Source organism: Notamacropus eugenii, chromosome 4 (assembly GCF_028372415.1).
Source record: "Notamacropus eugenii isolate mMacEug1 chromosome 4, mMacEug1.pri_v2, whole genome shotgun sequence".
Classification (NCBI taxonomy): Eukaryota; Metazoa; Chordata; class Mammalia; order Diprotodontia; family Macropodidae; genus Notamacropus; species Notamacropus eugenii.
In genome coordinates this window covers 262,487,407-262,514,366 of record NC_092875.1, presented here as the reverse complement: position 1 = coordinate 262,514,366, position 26,960 = coordinate 262,487,407, and the positions used below count along the sequence as shown (strand labels likewise).

General features: G+C 37.7%; 1 protein-coding gene across 18 annotated transcripts in view; it reads right to left on the bottom strand.

Moving 5' to 3' along the window:
* Positions 1 to 1,786: 1,786 nt before the first annotated feature.
* Positions 1,787 to 26,960, bottom strand: part of DTNA (dystrobrevin alpha) — a 464,017-nt gene continuing 438,843 nt past the window's right edge. For 14 of the 18 annotated variants that reach the window (XM_072604522.1, XM_072604523.1, XM_072604524.1 and 11 more), the window contains 5 exons: positions 24,717 to 24,876; positions 21,386 to 21,475; positions 16,792 to 16,960; positions 14,931 to 15,063; positions 1,787 to 5,346 (listed from right to left, as the gene is read on the bottom strand). In XM_072604522.1, coding sequence (XP_072460623.1) covers positions 5,230 to 5,346; positions 14,931 to 15,063; positions 16,792 to 16,960; positions 21,386 to 21,475; positions 24,717 to 24,876 — 669 coding nt within the window. In that variant the 3' untranslated portion in view covers positions 1,787 to 5,229. Of the gene's footprint in view, positions 5,347 to 11,654; positions 11,703 to 14,930; positions 15,064 to 16,791; positions 16,961 to 21,385; positions 21,476 to 24,716; positions 24,877 to 26,960 lie in introns of all 18 variants that reach the window. The other 4 variants (XM_072604532.1, XM_072604533.1, XM_072604534.1 and 1 more) reach the window with 1 other exon arrangement.

The following is a 26,960-nucleotide window of genomic DNA, read 5'->3' as shown; positions in this document are numbered from 1 at the left end:
TCATTCTTTCTGTGACGAGATCCTGATATCTTCTGGCAGAACTTCTTAGCGCACCATTCATCTACCTCCCTGTACTTCTGCCAACGGAACTACATTTTTATTAGACTGTAGTTGGATAGAAAGACCATGGCTTTGTATTAGGTCTTTGATTCATGCTTTTGCATCTTATCTTTCCTTTCAGTAGACTGAGCTCCTTATTATAAACCTTCCTGCAGACTAACATTCCTTGAGCAGTCAACATCTGACCCTGAGTTTGTATTCTAATACTCTTTGCTTGATCCTGTGGATCTCTCTGCACTCCCTTTCTTGACTTCCCCAAGTTTGGCTCATCTTTCCTCTTCCTGGGCCATGACTCAGCCATGCTAAGCCATTAATTATGATTAACTTTGTTTTGGACAAATTGCACCCCATCTCCTCTGCACAGTATTAAAAGGCCCCCAGAGATTCTGAGGGTTCTAATAATGAGGTAGTCCTGGGGTTTCCAACAGTCATGAGGCTGCAGCCCTGGACAGCCCTATTTCCCTTGTGGCCTATGATAATTTGAAATATGAGCTTGAAATATCTTTGAGCCAAATGTCCATGGGATAGAGGTTGCAGTTATGATCAGAGCTTGCGACTGTGCTCCCTCACCTCATCTCTTTGCATAGCTACAAACTACAAGGATTGAAAAGAATCATGCTTTCAGAGAAAAAGGGAAAGGGCCTATGTATACAAAAATATCTATGGCAGCTCTTTTTGCAGTGACAAAGAATTGAAAATTGAAGGGATGCCCATCGATTAAGGAATGGTTGAAAAAGTTATGGTATATGATAGGGATGGAATGCTATTGTGTTCTTAGAAATAACATGGTTTCAGAAAAACCTGGGAAGACCTATATGAATTGATGCACAGGGAAGTGAACAGAACCAGGGGAACATTATGCATAGAAACAGTAATATTGTAATCATGAGCAACTGTGAAAGACTTAGCCACTGTGACCAAACAGTGATCCAAGACAATTCTGAAGAATTCATGATGAAAAATGCTATCCAACCCCAGAGAAAGAATTGATGAATGAATACAAATTTTATTTTTTCAAGTTTTTTCTTGCTTTTTTTTGACACATGACTAATATGGAAATGTTTTGTATGACTTCACATGATTAACTGCTATCATATCACTTGCCAAAGGGTGGGGGAGAGATGTTAGAGAGGGAGAGAATTTGGAACTCAAAATTAAAGAAAAAGAATGTTAAAAATAAATATATTTGAAAAAAATAAGCATGCTTATCATTCACAATAGCATGCTTTCCCCTTTTCCCCTTCATATTTTACTGGTAGTATTTTCCTTGTCATCCCCTCCTCTTCCACTCCATTTCCTATACTGTGCCCATTTTCTGTCAACATTCTCTTGACCTCTCTTAACCATGAGGTTTTAGGTAAACCACAAGAAAGTTGAGGATCTCTGAGAAAGCAAAAGAGAAAGGTAGCTTGTCCACATTTACTGTAAATAATGGAATTGGGTCACCAAAGTCTAGAGTTAGAGGTCCTGAGTTCAAATCCTCAGTCCAGTGCTCACTACCTATGTCATGTTAGGCAACTCATGCTCCCTGGGCTTTTTTCTTTATCTTCAAAATGGGGGAATTATACCAGAAGCCTTCTAAGGTTCCTTTTAACTCTAGATCTATGATCTTGGACAATGAACTCTAAGCATTAGGATACCCCTTCTCTGTATGTTTAGACTAACTTTATAGACTGCAGGGGAAAAAATGATCAAGGCAAATGAAGAAAAAGATCATACAGGGTAGTATTTTTAAAAACCTTTTTTAATGAAGAAATAATTCCATTCCAAAATATAGACACACAATTAAATAGTTTAATCACTCCAAAATATAACATGTCCCCAGTAGGTTCCAACACACACACAAAACAATACTTAACAGCAATACAAAAAACCCATACAATAGTAGTTTTGTTATAATACCAATGAATGTTGTGTGAAATCTTTAGTCTCCGTATCCTTTGTTTCAAATGGTGTCAAATTACAGTAGTCATAATTAAAAAGTCTTACAGTTAGTAGCCTCAAGATGTAACTCTTCATATATATATGTATATATATATAATATGTATAATGTATTTTTTGGTTCAAAAGTAAAAATGCCCTTTCTGCTAAGGACACAGTGGAGTTGCTGTTTGTGGCTCCTTGAGCTGAATTGAACCAAGGTGATCCTAGCAACCTGACGTTGCATTATTTACAAGATCTATCTACAGTTAACAGCCAAGAACTCATAAGGGGTGGACAAAGATGGTCAAAATAAAGGCAGACACCAGTGCTAAATTAAGATGCAACGGTTTGGCTCATGCATATAAGAAAATACGTATTATATCACAACAAAGGCCACACTCCTTCAATGCAATTCAGTTCACGACCCTACATACAGTTGAACTTTCACTGCCTTGCGGGAGATCATTCAAGACTCTTCATCACCTTTTTCTTGGAACATCTCTTTGGACCATCTGCAATAGTTTCCTCCAACCCCCACCCTGACCAACTGCAACAGTACTCTGGATCCTGATTAGCCTATCCCTCTCATGACTGAGGTGCCATGTCTTGTGGGTTTGGCTGTGTGTTTACGCTGTGCTATGGGCCTCAAGTGTGTAATTCTTTGTTGAAGGAACAAGAAATAACCATCACAAGATATGATTATCAAATGGACAGACGGAGACCTGCTGGGCTTTGCGTTAAAAAAATACTCAAAATGTAAACCTGGAGAGCCAAAAAACAAAACAAAGAGTCACCCCTTTTTAATTGCAGGATTTGGGTGCCTGGATCTTATTTGCAGGGCTGATATGGAGCTGAGAGAAATGTTAGGTGGCTGGCTATTCTGAAATAGATCATTGAAAATGACCCCCAAGGAAGGCATTGCAGTGACTTGATTCTATTGCATCTGCCTGATGAAGGATGGGTGGTACCCCAATTCCTCTGCCCAAGGGAGAGCCTGACAGTATGTCCCTATAATGCCTTAAAGTGTAAACCGGCTTTTCAATGTGAAAAAAAAAGATGACACGTTTTTGGCAGCTCTACAAGCTGCTGAAGGTCCCTAGGGATGTGACATTGGCCATGTGGGACTCTGTATTCAGAAACTACTTGGCTGCGATTCAAAGCTGAGAGTGATTTCGACTTGAGCATGAGGCACCAGTGGTCGCTCTTCCTAGCTAGTGGGGGCAGGGAGGGTTATGCTGTCACTGGGTATGGTCTGCTTTTATGGGAGGCTGGCAGATGCCACCCAAACAGCAAGCATTTATTAAGTGCCTACCTACTATGTGCCAGGCACTGTGCTGTGGGGCTACCAAGACCAAGAAGAAAATAATCCCTCCTCTCAAAGATCTAAAATTCTACGGGTCATATAAATGATTTGTGGAAGGGAAAAGAAAAGGAAAACATACTCAATGAAAGTAACACCTAATGAGGAGGAACCCTGGGCACTGTTCCATTGCTGACTGGGGTTCCAGTGATATTTGGTCTATGTGTAAACTACTTCAGACAGGCATGACCTCTGATTTCTTTTTAATTACATAAGGGTAACCCTAAGCAGGCTACTTCAGACCAACCGCACAGGGATGAATGTCTTCTAGCCCTCTGGAAATTGAGCCGAAAAACTTCTGACCAGACGTGTGCTCTATGTTGGGCAGCCTTCCTCTGTGACCACATGTAGGCAGGGCTCAAGGTTTTGGGAGTCTAAGACGCAGGACATAGTCACTGAACCTGGGCCTCAGTAATCTCAGAGGAAGTGTGGGGATAACTGAGAAATCTTTTCAGCATTCTTAGGATGTCCCCGAATTGATTCCCCAAAAGAAAATTTTATTCATGCTGTTGTATCATTTCCTTTCTAAAGCTTCAGGGAAGAAAGGGAATGACCAGAATACTTCCTATTTTTAGGGCAACAAATCCAAAATGTTCATTTAAAAACTCTGAAAAACCCAAAGAACATTTCTCCCTTCCATCTACCCAATGGAGTGCCACAAAGAGACCTGCTTCTCTCCTCCTTCCCACAATCCCCACTGCATTTTAAATTCCCCTTCTGTTTGCCCTCTGAATGGACCAGTCTCCTTTTGCCCTGGCATAGCCTGCACTGAGCCTACCTGGTGGCCTACTAAGGCAAAAAACTAAAAGAAAACAACGCCCCCCCCCTCAAAAAAACAAAACAAACCAGCAATAAAACAGCACAACCACAATCATTCAGGAGAAAAAACAACAACAAAAAACTAGGAGAGGCAACATAGCAAGCGCACTTTAAGCCTGTACATTTAAAGCTGAAGGCCTCCAAACAACCTGATAGGGAATGGATGAGACTGAGCAGGGAGAGGAGCGGCAGACATGCTTCTGAAAGCCCAAACAATGAAACAAGAGCATGGAGGAGCAGCGGGGACTTTAGTCAGTTTGGGGAATCTTATGGCACCTGTGGTTTATAAACAGCTTTAGTAACGAGTATTTCAAAACATAGTTCACAGTTTTAAGAAGATCTGTGCTGATTTAAAAACTAGATTCTATATAATTTGAACGTTGCCTTTTTTGTATATGATATCTATTTGGAAAAAATATTTACACTAAATTCTATGGCTGATTTATTAGAATATCTTGAAAGAAAACAACCCCAAGTTATACGTTAGCCTGGAGAATAGGGCTATCCTGCTGCATTTGGGACAGGTCCCTTTTTTTCTTTTCTTTTCTTTTTGAACAGAGACTGGCAATCAAGTTACAGACTATGCCACCTTCTTGGCGTCTGGATTCCAAGCAGGAGCTGCAGTCAGGAGCAGAATCCTTTAGGGCTAATAGATAACTACAAGAGGTTGCTTTTGACAATTGCTTGTGGAAAAAAAAATGTACAGTGTATAGTAAATTGTTCTACTAAAATCTCAAAGTATTCGGAAATCAAACTCCTAGCTATAAACAGTATGAATATCATCATTGTAAACTGAACAGGTTCAACGTCATGTGCAAAGGTTTAAAATGTTTTGTTAATACTGCCAGTGCTGGAACAGCAGCGCTGTGTTTTAGCCTGGGTTGGTCATCAGGGATGAGCCATGTGACAAAAGATGCAGCTGTTGAAGTTAACTTTAAACAGAAGTCTCTTTTTGTCTTAAAACACACACCTACAAACTACAATTCTTAGAACAAAGGTTAGCGGTGCTACATTCAGCAGGCAGACAAGGTCAGGGGTTGGGGTGTCTTGTCAGGGGCTGCCCTCGGTTAACATTCTTCAGTGACTGCCGTTGCCACGGTATTATCTTCTTCCTCTGTCTGGATGCAGCTCTCATCGTCATCTGTTTTCACGTAACTTTCATCATCTGTCTGACTGTAGCTTGCCTAGGGAAAAGATACATATAAATGTTTTGTTGGGTTTTTAAATGAGCATTTTTTTTTTTCTGAATTAGGACCAATGTTTGCTGCAAAAACAATCCTACAGGTACTGATTCCTCTTTTCTTTATATGCAAGATGATAGACTTTTCTAGCCCTTTTTGTACTGAAAAAAGATCTTAAGAATCTTAGTGACAGAAATTTTATTTTTATGAGTCTCTAAAGACAAATTGGAAAAAAATGTTTTTTGTTTTTAATTTTTTAAAAGCTAAACACAGGTTACATTAATGTCTTTCACATAGCTGATTGATTTGGCTTATATCAATAAAGCTCAGTTTTAACTTGTTTTCCCAGTTGTGGTGACTTTTCCAGTTGTACTTTCTTGCCTTACAAGTGCCTCTTGTGATTTTAGGACATGACAGACAGTGATGATGGTGGAAGTTTTAACTAACCACCCCAGAGATAAATTGAAGAACTGGGCCTCATTAACTAGGCACTCAAACCAGCTGAGTTAATAGGCCATGGTAACAGCAAATATGTTTTCCACTGAAAATCTTAAAACAAAAAAAAAGGAATGGAAACGAGAAATAAAGGCAGTTCTTTGAGACCTACCGACTGATTTCTTTAGGGCTTGGTCTGCTTTCTTTCATAGCTCAAGTGTGTGGGCACATGCTGTGTTGTATTGTTTTCCCTAAACCAGAATTATATTTTGGAAAGTACAAATGTGTAACTGGAAACATATTAAATCAAGGTCATCTGTCATTTCTAACTCTGGATTTTCCTTGTGTTTGATGCTACCGCAACTAATGATAAGTTCTGTGGCTTCTCTGTGCCATGTGTCCCACAGAAGCTTGGGGGACATTTTACCAATATCCAAGCCATTATTTACCCCTTTTCTTTGTTTTTTTTTGTGGTCTCTAGGTTATTATTTTAATCCTTATTTTCCACACACACCCTATATTTTGCGCCCCCCCCCCCCACTAGCCTCTATTTCTCTAGATGTCATCATATTCCCAGAATTTTTTCATCCAGCAAGATCACTTTATCATGACTTTTTGCCCCTGGGGTTCCTCCCTCTGATTGGAGGATGATGAGATTCTTCCAGAACCTCCATTTAAGAAGAAAACCAAATTTCCAGTATCAAAAGGTGAAAAGGGTCAATGCCATCACCAATGAAGATAAAATTAAAGCAATGAAGAGGAAATTAAATATAGCAATTATTAGGAGCTATTCTGCCCAATAATATGGCTGTAAAACTTACAATTTAAGTAAATTATGTGAATATTTACAAAAATATGAATTACCCGAAGAAATAGAATGCTTAAATAATTCTATCTTAGAAAAATAAATTGAACAAGTCGTAAATGAGTTCTGTATATAAAAATTCTCCAGGACCAAATGGATGTACAAGTGAATTCTACCAAACATTTAAAGAACAATTGATTCTAATTCCATATAAGCTTTTTGCAGAAATAGGTAAAGAAGGAGTTCAACCAAATTCCTTTTATGACCAAGTTATAGTTTTGATACCTAAACCAGAAAGAGCAAATATAGAGAAAGAAAACTATACACCAACTTTGTTTATGTCAGTCTTTTGCCTTTCTTTGTATCTCTAGTGCTTACCACAGTGTCCGACACATAGTAGGTGCTTAACGAATATTTATTGATTGTCTATTACACAACATAACTATACTGAAGGTAATAATTCAAGGAGCAGTGTGATGTGGTGACTAATACTAGCTAAATGACGATGGACATGTCATTTAAACTTTCAATATCCTGGAATAAGTTGTCAGTTGGCCAAGATGGTAGGAACTGCCACACCATGAAATCAGAGCTCTAGAGAAAAATAAAATCATTTAATAAATTCAATTAAGCAGATATTACACCTACTGTGCACAGAGCACTGTGCCAAGTGGGAGTGGGTGGGTGGGGGCATAAAATATAGGCTCTGCTCTCAAGGACCTTACAGTTTTAGAAGAAGATGTGCCATAAATACCAACAACTGTTATATGTCATAAGAGCACTAAATACTACTGAATTATGCCCATGTATCAACAAGCATGAGGTAATATGATGTAGGGAAAGAGTTGGCTAGTCTTGAAAATTTTAAAATTTTTAAAATTTTTAAATTAAAAAATTTAAAAAACCCCAACCAAAAACCAGATTCTATGGTGTGTCTGAGTCAGCTCCAACCAGCTCTCAAAAGCTGATCATTAAATTTTCAGTGTGAACATTTACACCTCAAAAATCAGCAAATGTTACAAATCAAGACTTTGTTTTTTAATTGTCGAGACTTAATAAAGTGATAGATAAAATATCAATAATGCATATAACATTTAAAAATGTGTCTTGCATACAGTTTTCCTCTTGGAGACCTTGTTGTTAAACATTTATCCACCCCACCCCCCCAACAGATTTTAATTCCAGGTCTACCACTTAAGATATGACTTTGGATAAATCACTAAGAAATATTAGCCTTTCCTGTCTCATAGCATTGTTTTAAGGATCCTGTGATTATATACATACATACATATATACACACATGTGTATATATGCATATACACGTGTATATATGCATACACACATGTACGTTGTGCTTATATTCATATACTGTGTATGTGAGTATACGCATACTGTGTATATATACACAGTATATGGATATATGTATATGTGTATGTATATATTTAGCAATTGGCTCTTGAGAGCTGGTTGGAGCTGACTTAAACACACCATAACATCTGTTTTCTGTCTTTTTTTCTTAATTTGGAAACCAGCCAACTCTTTCCCTGCTACATCATGTTACCTCATGCTTGCTGATGGATAAGCATACTTCCGGTATCTCCTGTATATATTTAGATTGGAAGTTCCCTTATGGCAAAAGGGCTCTCTTTTTCTCTCCTTCTCTCTATGTCTCCATCTCTCTCACTCTTCGTATTTGTCTCTATTTGGCATGCCCATCACAGTGCCTGGGATGCTATTTTGATTCAATTAACAATCAATGCTTACATGGGAATTGAAAGGTAAATTTCATGATCCTTTCTATAAAAGATCAAGGTCTTTTGTGAATTAATTTCCATTTCTCCTACACAGTAAAGATCTGTAGGGTGTCCCAAAAGTGTTAGTGTAGTTTTTAATAACAGAAAACTGCCCTAAAACTTTTACTACATCTGTGCCTTCATGGAAAGTTGAAAAGCTACCAGTTCCTTCTTTAATTTTTCCTACAATTGCCTTTTAAGTGCTTAAGTGACTGAATTAAAAGCATACTGGTTCATGCACAGATATATATATATATATATATGTATATGTATATACACACATATATGTGTATATATATATATATGTATGTATATATATACATGGTTTGTAGTGAGGAGGGGTTGGTTATTGGCTGGATGTAGAATGCAGAGAACATGCAAAGTCATCAAGACCACAGGTGTTAAACTTTCTATTGCTAACTTTATATCAAAAGCTGTTTTTTTAAAATTGCATTTTAAAATAAAATTTTGGGGTTGGCTGTTTCATTTTTAGATCCAATTGACTTGAGGCCTCTGTTCTCCCACGGCCATGTCAAAAATCTTTTTTCCCCCTCTTTCTTCTGTGTGGCATTTCTTAGAATTGACTTTTTCTGCCAAAAAATGACACAATACAGAGCAAACATGATCAAACCACATTATACTTGCTCCTTCAGGACTAGACCTGCTACATCTGCAACAGATGTTTTCAGTCAACTCCAGAGCTCTTCTCCCTATGATGGTAATGGATCTATAGAGAGTATGGTGCTGTTCTGTTATTTCAGTCATATCCGACTCTTCATGACCACACAGTTTGCTGTTTCCTTCTCCAGCTCATTTTACAGATGAGGAAACTGAGGCAAACAGGATGAAATACCTTGCCCAGGGTCCTACAGCTGGTAGGTATCTGAGAATGGATTTGAACTCAGGAAGATACGCCTTCCTGACTCCATGCCCTGTGACACCTAGCTGTCACTTGGATACCTAGAGAGTATAAAGAGTCTCAGACCCCAGAAATGTGAAAGAGCCTGGAAAGCAAGGAGATATTGTCTCTCTCCTTCATCTCTTAGAAAGCACATTTTATAGCCTAACCTTAGGAATTCTGCTTTACTCTGGTTCTCAGGCTCACAATCCTAACCTTAGGTCTTGGGACAGTGAGCCAGAGGTAGCTAAGGAGGAATATATTATTAGCTAATTTATATGACTTTTAGAACTACATTTTGATTTTTTCATTTCATAAGCAGATGCAATGACTTCAATGATCAGCCTTGCCAATTTTGCAGAGTTAAAGACACCATGGCACAGCTGGCTGAAAGCTGAACAAGGTGTTTGAATCCATGCAGCAGGGTGAACATAGAAAGAGGAATAGTTCTAAACTGGATGGGCAGCCCTGAAGGGCTCCAGAACATGGAGTGAGTTAATATGACCATATGGGGAGAGATGTGGGGCCCTTGGGATACAGGGTAGCCCTTGGTATGTCTAATCAGCTGCATGTTTCCTCTGTGGCATATAACACCTAAGCTAGAGGTGCAATCTGACACTGGGCTGATTCTGAACCCTTGGGGTTAGTGTTGACATGAGGGGAATTCTGGGTTGCCAGTACATAAAAGGACAGGGCCAGGTGCTATGGCAGGGAGGCTCCTGGAACAATGATTCTCCTCCTACTTCTGCAACAACCATGGAGGCTTAGGAATAGCCAGAAAAGGCTCAGATAAGGGTAAGATCAAGGTCAAAGGTATAAAGTTGAAGAATTTCTCTTTACAAGTTTTTAAACTTTTTATTTTTTTAATATGATACAGCTTTATTTGGAATTCCATCAGAGTATCTGTATGCTCACATAGGAGTATAGGTCATAGATTTACAAATAAAAGGGATCTCTGAAGTCATTGAATTCAAACCCCTCATTTTATAGATGAGTTGGTACAGTGGATAGAGCCCAGAAGTCTGAGTCACATAGATCTGAGTTCAAAATGTGCCTCAGATACTTACTGACTGTGTTAACTCTTTGTAAATCATTTAACCTCCTAGCTAAGTGAAGCAGTAGATGAAGCGTGGGGCTTGGAATCAGGAAGGCCTGAGTTCAAAGCCAGCCTCAGACACTAAGCCGCCCCAGGCAAGTCACTTAACTTTTATCTGCCTCAGTTTCCTCATCTATAAATGGGGAATAATAATAGATCCTACCTCACTGGGCTGTTGTGAGGATCACATGAGTTAACATACGTAGAGCCTCCTGAAAGCCATACAGTGTAATGTGAGCACTAGCTGTTATTCTAGATAAGGAAACTGAGGCTTACAGAGGTAAAAGTGACTTCCTTGTCCAAGGTCACACAGGCAGCATTGCATTTTTACCCAGGTCATCTGACTTGAAATCAAGAGCTCTTTCCACTGTGCCATGACGTCCTTCATGGGACTTTTTTAAAATGCTTCAGGAATCTTTGGTTTCTTTGTTGTGGGGATGACTTCCGCTGATGCTGAACACAACCCTGTCAGCCCTAGTTGGGGGAGTTCCCTCAGTTGTGGTGACTGAAAATAAATGGATAATCACTTTGGGGCAAAACTTCTCCTACTAAGAATTTCTAAAAATAGGCTGATTCTCTGACAATGGAAACACACAGTCCATCCTTGGGCCTGGATATGAAGCTTCTCCTGCTTGGTTTTAGTTTTTCAGTTGTGTCCAATTCTTTGTGACCTTGTAGGCTATATAGCATGTCAACACTAGTTTTCTTGACAAAGATACTGGAGTGGTTTGCCATTTCCTTCTCCAGTGGATTTTAAGGCAAACAGAGGTTAAGTGACTTGCTCAGGCTCACATAGCTATTACACATCTGAGGCCACATTTGAACTCATTCTGAGAAGGGGTCTATAAGATTCACCACCAGACTTCCAAAGGGGTCCATGGCACCAAAAGAGCTTAAGAACCCCCTGATCTATAATCTTGTAAAGGTTGGATTCCATTAAAGAAATGTGAAGTGAGCAAAAAGATATTGTTGCTATGTGGGCTGAGTGAGTGCCAAGGGCAGCTCCTTGAAGCATCATTAGCATTTAGAAAGAACCCTGCCAAGTATCCTAATGAATCAAAGTAGAAAAATTCAGGTTCTGGAGATGCTGGCCAGCACCCTGTAGAATTACTGTGAAATGCTCCATAAACACCTCTGATTGCTTGATGCCAACAGGGAAGGAAGGTATCTCATCACATGCAGACTTAAGAAAAACCCCACAAAGTGATTATGAATCTGAATTCCAAGTGATCAGAATTCAGTGGTAAGTAGCCATGTTCTCTCCTAAATAAGGAGGATACTTACTTGAGAGGAAAGTGATAGAAGGATATGCACTCAACCTTGCAAGCTGACCTGTGGGTGGAAAAGGATATAAAACAAAAGAAGTGACATACCAAGTCAGGGAGGCAGCCAAGCTGGTGAATTATTTGGATGAAAGCCAAGCGCACAAAGAGAGTGGCAGTGGGGGGCTGGGGAAAGGGAGGAGAAAAGGGAATGGTGGCTGGAGCGTTCTCATAATCGAACATCTGTACATTTACAGAAAATCATCTTAAATTCTTCAGACACATTTCTTCTGTGGTTCTGACATTTTATATTTGTTTGCCATTGTGGTGTCTGGGCATAGAGGAGAAAGCAATGTGAAAACAGCTTATGACTCAAAAGAGGTTTCTTCATCTCGGAGAGAAGACTGTAAAACTCTGAGTATTTCCTCGACAAGTTTTACCCATCAGCATAATTCCTGATACATTAAAAAAAAATCAGATGCAGCGTTCTGTAGAGGAGGCAGAAGGGTGGCCTCCGCCTAACTTGTGGAATGCCTGTAGCTTCAGTTCCTGGTGTTACACAAAGCCAGAAATAACTAAGCTCCAAGAGGGAGCCAAGCTGAGGAGCCTAGAAAAACAGGAACCCGGGCATTGATAATTTTACTATATCTTTCTGTGTACATGAAGTAGAGCCAAATGAAAAACATGTGGGGATATCATCAGTCAGAATTCCCTGTGACTTTCTAATGGCTTGATTCCAAGCAAAGTGACATATCTCTTCCCTGCTATGGAATGCAGTGAACATCCTAGGGAAAAAGAAATCTTCACTGATCTGGATTTTAGCAGCTTTATGCAGGTTTCTGTAGCATTTTATGCATTTATAAATATAAATAAATATTTATATATGTTTATATATTCATATCTATCAGTAAATGTTTATATAAAACATATAACATTTCTACACAAATATTCATATAACTATATTTATATATGAAAATTAATGTATTTTATATATCTCTCTATTGAACTGTAGACAAGTATCTGTATAAAGAGAGAGAGATTCACGGGTTTTTTTAAACAGCTGGTCCGACATATTAGTTGTCTTTGAAAGCAGATCTTTCCCAAGATGCTTTTGAGAACAAATTGATAAAGCATAATGAAATGTCAGGAGTTAAAGCCCTAAGATAAAAAGATACAGAGACCACAGCAAAGATGGAGCCAGGATCTAGGATTTTGGTATTCTCTTCTTGTAAAAGTACAATAGGATGATTTTAATCACATTTTCTTTTATCAAATCATTTCCCAGAAGAATTATAGATGCTGTCTTTGCTTTGGTTGGGGGAAAGAAAGTATTTCCCTTTGCCCTGCAATCCTCCAGGGAGAATGTTTCAAATTTGAACTTAACATGTCACGTGAGAAAGTCAAATAAAAGGTCATTTTTTTCTTCTTTGGTGTGCTTAAAAAAAAAAGAAAGAAAGAAAAGAGTACAGCAGACCCCAAAATGCAGAGAGAACTAGCCTGGGTTTTCAGGAGGTAATGTAGGTAAGCAGTATAATGCTATAGATCCTGCAAAAAGGCACAGACCCAGCTATCCACACTGGAGGCCTAGAACCTCACTAATAAGCATAAAATGCCTGTTGTTCTGAGAGAAGAAAAAACAGAAAGGGAAATTAACATGGGAAGAGAGCTAAGGAATTAGGGAAGGCCATCATCGTCAAAAATTTACCTATTATTCTCTCTGAATAGGGATTTAGGGTTGGAAGGGATGGTAGAGGGTTAGAGGGTTGAAACTTTTCCTAAAATATGGATCCCCCAAATAACATCATGATGAGGGGTTATTCAAACTGAAGTTGTAGACCTCTAATTCATCCTCTCTTGAGGCAGCTTACTCTGGTTTTGGACAGCTAATTTTTTTCATTTTCAGTCATTTTTTAGTCATTTAGTTATTTTTTTTATTAAAAAAAATTGCACCTGTGATTTCATTGCTACAGAGAATTCAGAGCCAGGTACTTCTAGTAATATAGACTGGTACCTATTGTACAGTTTAAAGTCTTAGAGATTTACTTGGGTAACTGAGAGGTAAAAGACTCCCCCAGGGTCACAAAGTCAGTGTGTGCCAGAGCCAGAGGACCTTGGACCTACTTCTTCCTCATTCTGAGTCCAGTTCTCTACCCACTAGGCCATATTGCCCCTTAGTCCTTTTATATACTGAATCCAAATCCCTGATTCTAGCACCCATTGGTTCTGATTTTTCTTTCTGAGGCTAAACTTGAATACGTACAATCCTTTTCCCATATGAAAACCATCCAAAAAGTGTGGGTCCCAAGATCCCACTGTCTTTTTTTTTCCCAGGTTCAATGTCCTTAGTTCGTTCAAGTAACCAGTACAATTGGATTTTGAGAACCTTTGCTATCCTCTGCCCTCTTTTCCACCTGATACTTCATAGGAGGGCAAATATATTTCTAGTATTTCTGAAGGTTTACTCTAAATAACTACCCCTATATCTGGATCTTACAATTTTTCCAGAACTTCTCAATGGAATATTGTACTCTGTCATCTGTCCCCCCCACCCCACCCTTTTTTTTTTTTGAAGAAGAAGAAATCAGGATTAAGTGAGTTATCTAGAATCACACAGCTAGGAAGTGTTTGAGGCCACATTTGAACTCAGGTCCTCCTGACTCCAGGGCTGGTGCTCTATCCACTGTACCACCTAGCTGCCTCTGTCATCTGTCTTTAATGGAATCCATTAGTAGATTGTCTTCACTTTCCTTACAAGAGTAGGTACAAATAGTTTTAAACTTTTATTGTTTATTCTCATCTGATAACTAATATAGCTACTCAAATGTAATTAAGATAAGTATTTAGATACTGCAGCAGTATTAAAGTATTTCAGGAAATAACATATCTTTGATTTCTTCTAAAAATCTGTTTCTAATAAATAAGATGAAATAATAATTTCATCATAGTGCTATACAACCCAGAGAGAGAAATGAAATTTCTGCCAAAGTTCACTTTGGGTACAATAAAGGCAACGTATTTCTCACAATCTGAGTAAGGCTTTTTCTGACATTCTAGATAAGAATTTCAAATAAAATATTTTTGAGTAATGAATAGAATTCATTTACATGATTAGTGTTACTAGTACTTTAGTACCTGACTGTCAATGATCTGATTTAGAATCTAAAATACCATAAGCAAACTTATCCCTAGGAAAGTGGGAGTGAATGAATTTTCTTTGTTCTACAAAGGATCCCAGCTATGAAAGTAGTTGTAAGGTAGACTAATAGACTAAGAAACAGCACACATCTGACCCATATACCTGGTAGGCTTCGTCCTGTAGTTTCTGCTTCAGATACTCTTCCATCTTGAGTTCATTTTCCAATTGACGGACGGAGTCATTTTCATAATTTTCATCCTCAGTCCTCACATAGGGGTCCCCATCTTCTGTAACCCTGAGAATACAGCAATAAAATTCATTGGAGCAAGTGGATCTTGGGCACAAAGAGAAGTTGACTGGAACTAGAGGAGAACATGGATCAAAAATTCCTAGCAGATGTGTATTTTCTTGAGAGGCAGTGTGGTTTAATGAGAAGAGCCTTTGGTTTGGAGTCAAAAGAAACATGACGTCATATCTCAACTCTGAAACTTAAGCTTTGTGATTTTGAGGACATCACTTAAAACTTTTTGAGCTTCTGTGAAATGAAGACAATGCAGTCATCCCTTCCATACTGCAAGGGTGAAGGGGCACTGTGACCCCATGATCTGGAAAATCCATGTAAAATTTTTTGGCCCTCTCTTTTTACCAGAGAAGAAGTCTGAATTATTTTGGTATTAGAAGATAAAATATGTCCACATTATATAATACCATATACATATTTTATGCATTTCTGAGTTTCTAAACTATTTCTGTGTAATCTGCTGGCTTTTGCCTTTCATTTGGGACTTCTACAAAACTCCCCCAAAATTCCCATTTAATTTCTTATGCTGACTTGAAACCATGATGGGGAAAGTTGTGATGTGGAAGAGATAACTGTAATATTCATACCATGTAGCTCACAGGGTTGTAAGAATCCAGTGAAATAAACTCTACAAACTTCAGGCATTATTATTTTTAGCACTAATTTCTTCCTTCGTTCTATCCACTTCTATCTCTATGTACCTTGGAGTTTTGTAGTCATTTCTAATTACTAATAAATTTCCTCTAAAATAATATTTTCTTGTGTCCAAGATCCTAAAGGGCAGTTTCTATTATATAGAGAAACACATAATTAAGGATATCCAGTGGAGTGCATAGTTTACATATTAGGCTAAAGTCTTAGCGCTACAACTAAGAAAACTATAAGTAACTAATAATACATGAATGTTTCATTATGTAAAATAAAATGAATGTTTATTTATACAACATAGATTAACTCATTCCAAAGAATGAACCCATGAAATAATGAATTACAAAGGGTAAAAACTTCTACAATCGTATTTTGACCCTCTGTTTTATATTCTGCTTACTAGCATTTGAATTTTAAACAAAGTGCAACAATAATTTTAGGCTAACACTGTTGTTTTACAGAGGTAATATAAGTAGTGGATAGAGAGGGCTGGGCTTTAATTCAGAAAGATTTGCCTTAGGTTCAAATTCCACCTCTTACTGGGCTGTGTGACTTTTAGGGAAGTCATTTAAGCACTCTGTACTTAAGGCAACTTCCAGTGATTTATCAACTCAGTCATAGATGGGTCAAGCTCTGTATCGGTGGAAAGAATTTCATGTTGTGAGTTCCCCAGGACACAGCCTTCGTAGGTGGTTTTTTAAGGCATCACTCTTGATGACTGCCGATAGTTTCAAGAAGGAATCTCATGACTTTCTCCTTTGGTTCTTCAAAGCAGCTAAGCTTCTTCTCTGGGAGTATGTAGCACCTTTTCTGTTTGTTCCCCTTCCTAGAAATGGTCTATAGAGAGTGATAGCACACTTTGCCCAAGTTTTTCTATATTCACAGCTATTCCTTCTAGTAGGTCTTACCTCCCAATCGTGCTACATTTCTCTATGAGGGTCAGGCCATTGGTGCCATCTCTTTTCCAAAATGAAGTAACACCTCCTCTACCTCCATATGCCCTACATTTTCTCCAGTTACTCGCAGTCTTTTATTTTTAAGATTACAGGAACCCACACCAAAAAGGGTACTTACATATCGCTGCGCATGGTGCCAGTGGCAGCTCCGCTGTGAAGATACCCAGGTTTTCTGGCATGGATTTGTGCAAGGAAAGCCTTTTCAGAAGTGGGTGATGGAACTAGGTCATCAAATTGGGTCCGCCCAAATTCAGAATCCACATTACTCTCTGTCTCACTCCCCACCTCTATCAGGTATAATCAGAGATAATACAACAGAATCATTAGCTTTGGGTTTTAGGAAATTCTTTTTACTACTGGCATCGTAAACAGTTTTTATTTTTACCGAAATCACTGAATAAATTTAAAAATCACAGGTTGCATGCAGAATTTTATTCTACACATGGAAAAAAGGGGGGAGCTTGTTGTTTCCTATAATTGATATGAGTCTTAGAAGCTTTTTTTCCCTACCAAATATCCCAATGAATGTATTTTTTAAGCTTTTCCTTGAAATAATATTATAATCATGTAATTCTTAATATTTTGGAACTGCAACATATATGATGCTAAAAATGCCATTTGTCAATGAAGTCATAATTTTTATGATAAATTATTATAATTGTGTAAACTGATAATGTCTGGAGAGGTATTTTATTGCCTCTCTGGAGAGAGCAAAATAGTAAGTTCTTAACAATTTACCTGGGCAGTAGTTTTATGCTATCATCTGTGAAACCTTTAATTATATACCTTCTTCCTATTTAGTGACTGGACAGCTAGGTGACATAGTGGATAGAGTACTGGTTCTGGAGTCAAGAAGACATCTTCCTGAATTCAAATCTGGCTTCAGACACTAGCTGTGTGATCCTGAGCAAATCACTTAATCCTGTTTGCCTCAGTTTCTTTATCTGTAAAATGAGCTGGAAAAGGAAATGGCAAACCACTTTGCCTTTGCCAAGGAAACCCCAGATGGGGTCACAAGAGTCAGACACAGCTGGATAACAATAGAAATCAAGTAGTAGATAGAGTGCTGAGCCTGGAGTCAGGAAGACCTGAGTTGAATTCCAGATTCAAATACCTTCTAGCTGTGTGACCCTGGGCAAGTCACTTAACTTCTGCTTTAGTTCCTCAATAGCAAAAGTGGGGATAAAAGCAGCACCAAACTCACAGGATTATCATGAAGATCAAATGAGATAATATTTATAAAGCAATTACTTAACAGAGTGCCTGGCACACAGTAGGCAGATGATAATTGCTTGTTTCCTTCCTTCTTTGATAAGATTAATTGATAACTGCCTTGGTGAAGTGAGGTCCCTACATTGATAAAAATCATACATCCTTCACCTATTTGTTTATATCAATGCACAAGATAACAAGTTAGAAAAAGAAAGTTGATTTCGATCCAGTTCCTTTCCCCATTTTATATTAGGCCTTCCAATGTAATTTTGTGTGTCTGTGTTTTCAAATTAAGCATCTAAACAGAAAGCCAGTTTATTTCTAGACTATATCCTTAATAATAATAGAATATGGGAAAGACACAGAGGCCTAGGATCTCTATAAGTTTGAATGCTATTTAATTAATAAAATGTGGATTTTCATGTTAAATTTATAATGATAAAAATAGTAAATATTAAGTATCTGATAGTGTCCTTCCCACTCCAAATTTTGGTATTTAAATTTACATTATAAATTATCACGTTATATATTACATATTATATTTTATAATATTATATATTACAATATAAATTTACATCAGAAAGTCAAGGAACTCTTCCTTTAAAAATTAATTTAACAACAAAAGCAACTCATTGAAGAATTAAGAGCTATCAATAATATGTCTGGAACAAGTGGGAAAAATTAGAAAGACTAAACTGAAATTGCTTATTCTTAGTAAGTCGATATTCTCATTATAATTGAAAACATTTCATGTTAGATGAGTGAGGAAGAAAAAGAAAAGGAAGGAAATAGCATGTTACTGTGGAAAGGGAGCCGAATTTGGAGACAGAGGACCTGAGTTTAAATCCTGACTCTATCCCTTATGGCCTGTGTAATCTTGGGCAAATCAGTTAACTTCTCTGTGACTCAGTTTCCTTATCTTTAAAATAAAGAGGTTAGAATTGATGGCCTCTAATTCTCTCTCAGATCCAACTATATGATTCTGTGACAGATTCTGGCTCTAGAGAATTTGTCCTGAATAACACATAAATTTTGAAAATTCAAATTTGCCATTACATTTGCCATGACCATATAAGTCAAGACAAAGTATACATGTTCTCCTTTTATTATTTAGCATGGAGCTTCTTTATTGTTTATGTTTCTAAGATTTCACTTTCCTCTCTGTAAAATAGAGATAACATTTATACTTCTTTATTTATAAGGTCATTGAGGGGATAAAATGGGATCTGTAAAGTATAATGCATGCTTGAATAAGTGTTGGTATCTATATTTGCAAACCAATTTCAATTCAGTAAAAATGAAACAAAAACCTTAGATTGATTGGACTAGAATCTAGTCCATTGGATTAGTCACTAGATGGTCTCTACTAAGTCACTTTCAATTTAACATTCCATAATGTAATTAGTCGAATATAATATTGTGGGTCTGCATGGCCCTACAAGATAAAACTGGGACGTTGCAGAGAGTTTTGTTGATGCTTGACAAAAGGAAAAGCTTGCTACTAACAAGAGTGGGATGGGCTACCTTAGGAAGAAGGAGTGGATTCTCTGTCTCTGGAGATCTCCAAGCAAAGATTGGATGAACATGAACGAATGTTTTGAAGATGGAATTTTGATCCATTTATAGATTGGCTTCCAAAATCCCTTACAACTTAGAGATTCTATGATTCTGATACAACAGAAATTTGCTCATAATAGCTCATAATCATAGTTTCATTTCTACTTCTCTTTCTTTTCTCTACACTGTGTCCTTTGGTGACCTCAATCACTCCCAAAGCTTCAGCTATCACCTCATGGCAGATGACTGTCAAATCTATAGTTCAAGCCTCATTCATTCTACTGAGTTGAAGAACTACATTTCCAATTGTTTGTTAGACACCTCTGCTAGATGTTCCACTGGCATCTTAACACTGAACACTAAGCCCACTGTCTCCACTGTCCTCTTCCTGATTTCCCTAGTGTTGTTAATGGAATCACCATCTTTGTCACTGAGGCTCAAAATCTTGCTGTCACAACTGACTTCTTTACTTTCTCTTATCCAATTAATTACCAAGTCCTATCAATTTTTTTTCTACAATATCTTTTGAATTCATGTCCTCTCTATTTCTGCTATCTTAGTTGAGGCCTTCATTATTACTAAAATGGACTATAGAGTCCTAACTGGTGGTCTCTAATAGGAGGAGGGAACTTGGGGCCTCAAGGCCACATGTGACCCTCTAGTTCCTCAAGTGTGGCCCTTTGACTCAATCCAACTGGATTCAATCCACTCCTGCTCTAGTATCTGATCATTATGGAACATCTTGTTGGAGTTTACATCCCATCTCAGATACTTCCTAGCTATGTCTTCTTAGGCAAGTCATTTAACTTCTCTCAGCCTCACATTTATCATCTGTAAAATGGGGATAATAATAGTACTTAACTCCTAGGGTTCTTGTGATGATCTATTGAGAGAATATTTGTAAAGCACATTACAAACCTTAAAATACAATATAAATGCTGAACTATTATTATTTTCCCTTAGTTATCTGATAAAGCTCTAATTTTGGGAAAAATAACTTTGTTTCAGATGAACTAATTTCTGAGAGGAAGGAAAGGATCATATTTTATTTATCTCCATATCCCCCCACTGCATTTAACAATGTCTTATAGGTTGATGTTCAGTTGGTGTTTCCTGAATGAATGAAAACCCTTTGAAAAGGGATGTAAAGAATTTTTTGTTTTAAGGGATAGCTCTCTGGGAGGGGGAGAATTACAGGGAGAAGTCTAGGTAATGTAAAAATCATAGATATCAACAAAAAGATCTAATTAATAAAGAAAATGCATATCAAGTGTTATACAAGTGTGAGGCATTATTTTCAGCCACATGAAGCAGATTAATGCAGATATTCAAAGGTCTTTGGTCCATCTCCAGTCTCCTCAAACACTTTCCAAAGAACTCCTGGCATGAAAATATCACAGTGAAAAACCATGGGTCAAGTAAAAATATTATTAAATTGTAGGCTTTTCGAAAAATAAAATAATGAGATTAATCAGATGGATATGAGACACAGGGCTATATTACTAAGGGGCCAAAAGTATGGCTACTTTTTTTTTGACCATTATAAGTACTCAAAATAAATAACGATTTTTTTATAGTATTAGCAACAGTGCTACAATTTACAATCTTAAAGAAATTGTCTGAGACGCTGAGAGGATAAATGACTTAGCTAGGGTCACTTCTCCAGTATGTGAAATGTAAATCTCCAACTCAGGTCTTTGTAAGTCTAGGGCCACTGATGGATTCTGCCTCCCATAAATAAAAACATTTTTTCAGAGACAAATAGTCATTTAAACAAATATAAAATGTATGGACAAATTAATAAGTTTTAAACCTTGGCTTCTAAGCAGCTTTAGCTTCATTCTATACTTTGCAAAGGAAGCAGATCTATAGCCTTTTATAGATCTTATGTAATGAATAGCAGTTGTTTTAATGATTGAGACATGGGTAGCATTTAATCTCACCTGAGTTTAGCTCCTTCACTAGAGAGGACATGGTATTAGTGATGGAGTCTGCAGCCACAAGCAAGTCATTCCTCAAATTTCTCCTTGTACCTTAAATAGAAAAACATAATGCAAAGATTGTCATCTCTTCCCAAATTATGGTATTTTTTAAAAAAAACAAACAACCTTCCACCCCCACTGAGCTAGTAAAATGAACAGACTCCTCCAACATCCTGAAGGCATAGACATTATGGGAAAAAAAAAGCCTGAGTTACCAAGGACAAAGAGCTTCATTTTTCCAAATACCATGTACAGTAGTAATAAGACAATCCCTGACTTTTGACAAATCATCCATACAAATAGTTGTATCTGTTGTTTCTATTTTCTCTCCTGCTCTTCCTTCCCTGCTCCCATTGCTTTCAGAGTAGGTTATCAGGGTCCTCATGACCTAGAGGTTTCACAGCCACTGGCATGACCATATTCTTTTTTTTTTTTCCACAGTTATCAAAAGAAAAAAGGTTGTTGGTTTTTTTGGGGGGTGGGGTTCCTTAGTAATATTTTTTCCAATTATATGTAAAAAATTATAGGTATAAAATTTTGAGATCCAAATTTTTCTACCTCCCTCTCCTCCCCTCTCCCCAAGACAGCAAACAAACTGATATAGATAATACATGTACAATCCTGTTAAACATATTTCCACATTAGCGTGATCATATTCTTAAGGCACGGGAGTGGTTTAGAAAGAGTATTCTCAGGGCAAAGTATACACAGACCCTGCTGGGCACATCTTTTTATCACAGTTCCTTCCTTTTTATGTAAATATGTTGGCTCCAAGGCAGCAGGCAGCACAAACTTGGAAACGTAATTGTTGTATTTGTGGCAATATTAAAACACCATGAATGCTGCAACCCAAAGGAGGGCAATCAGAACTGGGATGTACACAGACAATGCACACAAAGGAGAGACATGCCGAGGAAACTGAGGACAAGGACCTTGACTGATAGATCTCTGATGCTCAGAGATATAATGAATCTCACCTAGTTCCTTTCTTGTACTGTCTAAAGATGACAACTTCCCAACAGTCTGCAGAATGCCATGGCCAGGTTTCCAAACATCAGACTTGCTTCCAATATCCATACCCCTTAAATATCCTGACTAAAACAGCCCAGGGCAGAAGTGCCAAGGCAATCGGCTGACTTTGTGGCACCCAGCATGGTGGAAGACTCAGTGTTTTGTATGTCTCAGACTATTTTCTGCTTCTGGCTGTGCTAAATAGCTCTCTCCAGTGGTGCTGGAACTCTGAATGCATTTTCTCATAAAAAAAAAATCTCCATAGAGGCTATGTTCTATGGTACAATTAATACTGTATAGTATTATTAACACTGTAGATCACTATTATTGTATTTCAAGTAAATTAAAAGTTAAAAAGGCATTTGTGGGAGGAAGCTAAGTGGTGTTATAGATAGAATGCTAGACTTGGGATTAGGAACACCTGAACTCAGATCCGGTCTTAGGTTATTAGCAGAGTGATTCTGGGCAAGTCCCTTCCAGGGGTGGGGAGCCTGCAGCCTTGAAGCCACATGTGGCCTTCTAGATCCTTAAGTGTGGGCTTTTGGCCGAATCAAAATTTTATGGAACCAAATCCTTTTAATAAAAGGATGAATATAATACAAAATAACAAATAAATAAGAATAACACAAATGAATATAATAATAAAAGGATTTAATAAAAATTACATTATTTAACCTCTCAGCCTCACTTTCCTCATCTGTAAAATGGGAATAATAAAAGCACCTACCTCCCAGGGTTGTGATGAGAATCGATGAAATAATATTTGTAAAGTACCTTAAAGCGCTCTATAAATGCTGGCTATTAACCAATATGTAATCTGAGAACCTCATGACTTAAATGTGAATTCTATGGGAAAAATACACTCACCTGAATTATGTATGAAGTTTTGAACTACAGCTTTTTAAAGCTGGGACTTGGACTTAATATAAATAATATAGTTTTTTCTATCACATGCCCGGAGGTCTAAAGGTTAATAATTGCAATACAACTTACATTTGTTAGCTAAAATTAATAGGCATGGCTAACAGGCTAAAGCTGGATGAGAATGATTTAAATTTCTGTAAAAAATGTCACCCTGGAGAAGAAGGAGAGAAGGTAATTTTCTTCTAATTCAAAACCAAATTACATGAAATCTTTATCACAAAATCTTTACACTTGTTTTTGAGTTAAGGAGCACACAGTTATGTTAGGGATCTGCACTTTGTTTCCTGGACTGACTGATTTCATACTTTCAGCCCTTTAAAAAAGTGCTAAGAAAGGCATGAATTCATCAGGATGCTTCTGTCATGGCTATCCTTATATCAATTACTGGGAAAGAAGACAAGGCTGTTTCTGAAGTTCACTGATATCATGACTTTATCTTCAAGCAAGTTCTGTGAGAAGAGGGAATACCCCAGGCATCTCCACATCACAATAAGTCTCTACTTGTCCATCTCAGGAGTCCTAACCTCATACTCCCCTGTGCATAAAATAATTAAGCTGCTGTGCCATCTGCAAATTGAATTATCTCTGTCTTTGGCTGATTATCAACTAAAAGGGGATGGGAAGGTAGTAAGAAAAGAGGAGACTAATAGATTGTTCTCAGCCCCCTTCTGGAGCAGAAGGATAGGAGAATTAACTAAATTTTTAAAAAATCACTAAATTTAGCATGAATAGTTTTGAATAAGAATGGTTATATTGTTGCTGAGTCCAACTCTCCATGACCTCATCTGAGATTTTCTTGGCAAAGATACTGGAGCAGTTTGCCATTCCTTTCTCCAGTTCATTTTATGGATGAGGAAACTGAGGTATATGGGGTTAAGTGACTTGCCCAGGGTCACGGAGCAAGTAAGTGTTTGAACTCATATCTTTCTGACTTCAGGCCCAGCACTCTACTCCCTGTACCACCTAGCTGCCCTAAGAATGTTTATACAGCGAAGTAAATAAGGAGCAGGACACTTTTCTTATTTCTTTGAAGGCATCTGGAACCCCTCTCACCCCTCATTGCTAGTGCCTTCGCTTTCAGATTACCTTCTACAGAAGTAGTTCTGGGTTTTATGAACTTGGTTTTAAAAAATATTTTAATAACTGTATTCTAATATAATTGGCTTCCTTGGTAATCCTATGTGCTTTATTTTATGCATTTACAAATGTCATTCTGAGAAGGGGTCTATGGATTTCGCCTAACTTGCAAATGGGTCAGACAGAAAGAAATTTAGAACATCTGAGTTAGGCTGTATAGCAGCATTTAAATGAACAGACTTCCACCAGCGCAAGCAAGAACCAAAATGAGGTCACTTACTTTGTGCAAAGGCTTCTTGTACATCTCCTCCTACCCCTGTCAGAGAGTCCTGAGGTGTGTGAGTTGGGGTAGAGCAGGCAGAGGCTGATCTGATGGGCATAGGAATAGGCCTGCTGATTGTGTGACTTGGAGAAGAACGTGGAGAACCTGCCCCTTGCGTCTGGAAGGACAATACAGGTTGTTAATTTATTTTACATTGAAAGGCCATGGGACATCTGTAATTCTTCTGTAACTTCCTGTAAATAACAAAAATTAGTAGGCAGAGAGACAGCAGCATGGTAAAGTAGACTGGGTACTGGACTTGGGATCTGGAAGATTTGGGTTCAATTCCTATCTCAGACACTATCTCTATGATGCTGCACAGGTCATGTTATTTCTCTCTCCTTCTACTCAATTTTAAAAAGAACCTATTGCATTTAATGACTTCTAAAGTCCTTTCCAGCTCTGAATCAATAATCTCATGATATGTTAAGTGCTTAATCTACCTAGTCTGAAGTCATCATAAGAAGATAGAACATGTTATATCCTACTAAATGAAATAGGTCACCTGCTTGATCCCTATTTAAGAGTTTGTTAAAACTTAATGTCATGGTATTTGTCAGATTTATGGAGAATGGAGAAATTTTTGACTAAACAAGAGATAGAAATCACTATGAAGTGCAAAATGGATAATTTTGATTCCATTAAATTGAAAAGTTTTTGCATAAACAAAGCCAATGCAACCAAGATTAGGAGGAAAGCAGAAAACTGGGAAAGAACTTTTGCAACTAGTGTCTGTGATAAAAGGCCTCATCTCTAAAATATATAGAGAACTGAGTCAAATGTACAAGAATACAAGTCATTCCCCAGTTGATAAATGATCAAAGGATGTGGACAGGCAGTTTTCAGAGGAAGAAATTAAAACTATCTATAGTCATATAAAAAATGCTCTAAATCACTTTTGATTAGAGAGATCAAACAACTCATCAACACTGAATCAAAACAACTCCGAGGTGCCACATCACACCTATCAGACTGGCTAACATGAGAAAACAGGGAGATGATAAATGTTGGAGAAGATGTGGGAGAGTTGGAACACTACTTCATTGTTGGTGGAGCTGTGAGCTGATCCAACCATTCTGGAGAGCGATTTGGAACTACAAACTGTGCATACCCTTTGACCCAGAAATATTGCTTCTAGGACTGTATCCCAAAGAGATCATAAAAATGGGAAAGGGTCTCATATGTATAAAAATATTTATAGCTGTGCTCTTTGTGGTGGTCAACAACTGGAAATCAAGGGGATACCCATCAATTGGGGAATGGCTGAACAAGTTGTGGTACATGAATGTAATGGAATACTACTGTGCTATAAGAAATGATGAGCAGGAAGACTTCAGAGATGCCTGGAAAGACTTGTATGAACTGATGCTGAATGAAAGGAGCAGAACCAGGAGAACTTTGTACACAGCAACAACCACAGTATGCGAGAAATTTTTCTGGTGACTTAGTCCTTCATAACAATGCAAGGACCTATAAAATTCCCAATGGACTTTTGAGGCAAAATGCCTTCCACATCCAAAGAAAGAACTATGGAATTGGATCACAGAATGAAGTAGACCATTTTTTTTTGTGTTATGTTGTTTTGTTTTATGGTTTCTTCCATTCATTTTAATTCTTCTATTCAACATGACTATGGTGAAATTGTATTTAATAGGAATGTATGTGTAGACCCTATATAAGGTTGCAAGCCGTCTCGGGGAGAGAGGGGGTTAGAAGGGAAGGAAGGGGATAAAATCTAAGATATATGGAAGTGATTATAGAATACTGAAAACAAATAAAATAATTATTCAAAAAAAACCTTAGTGTCATGGGAATTGCCTTCTACAACATTCAGAGATAGCCTGGTATAGTAGAAAAGAGAGGTCAGAGGACATGGGTCCAAATCCTGTGTCTGATATTGCCTCTGTGACTTTGGGCAAGTCACTTAATTTCCATGGGCCTCAGTTTCCTTCCCTGTAAAACAAGGATGTTAGACTAGATGGCCTTTGAGATCTTTTTCAGTTTTGACTCTATGATCCCATGATCACTCAAGGATTCTGGGTTCAAGTTATGAAATGAAATCAAGAATCTTGGTTCTTAATTTCTGATTTAATTATTGGACACTGGCTCCTTGTAAGAAATCTTCCCCCTCCTCCAAAAAGGCATATTCCCAAAAGGCTAATAATTGATTAGTGGAAGGAAGTGGAAGTGGAAGGAAGGGCC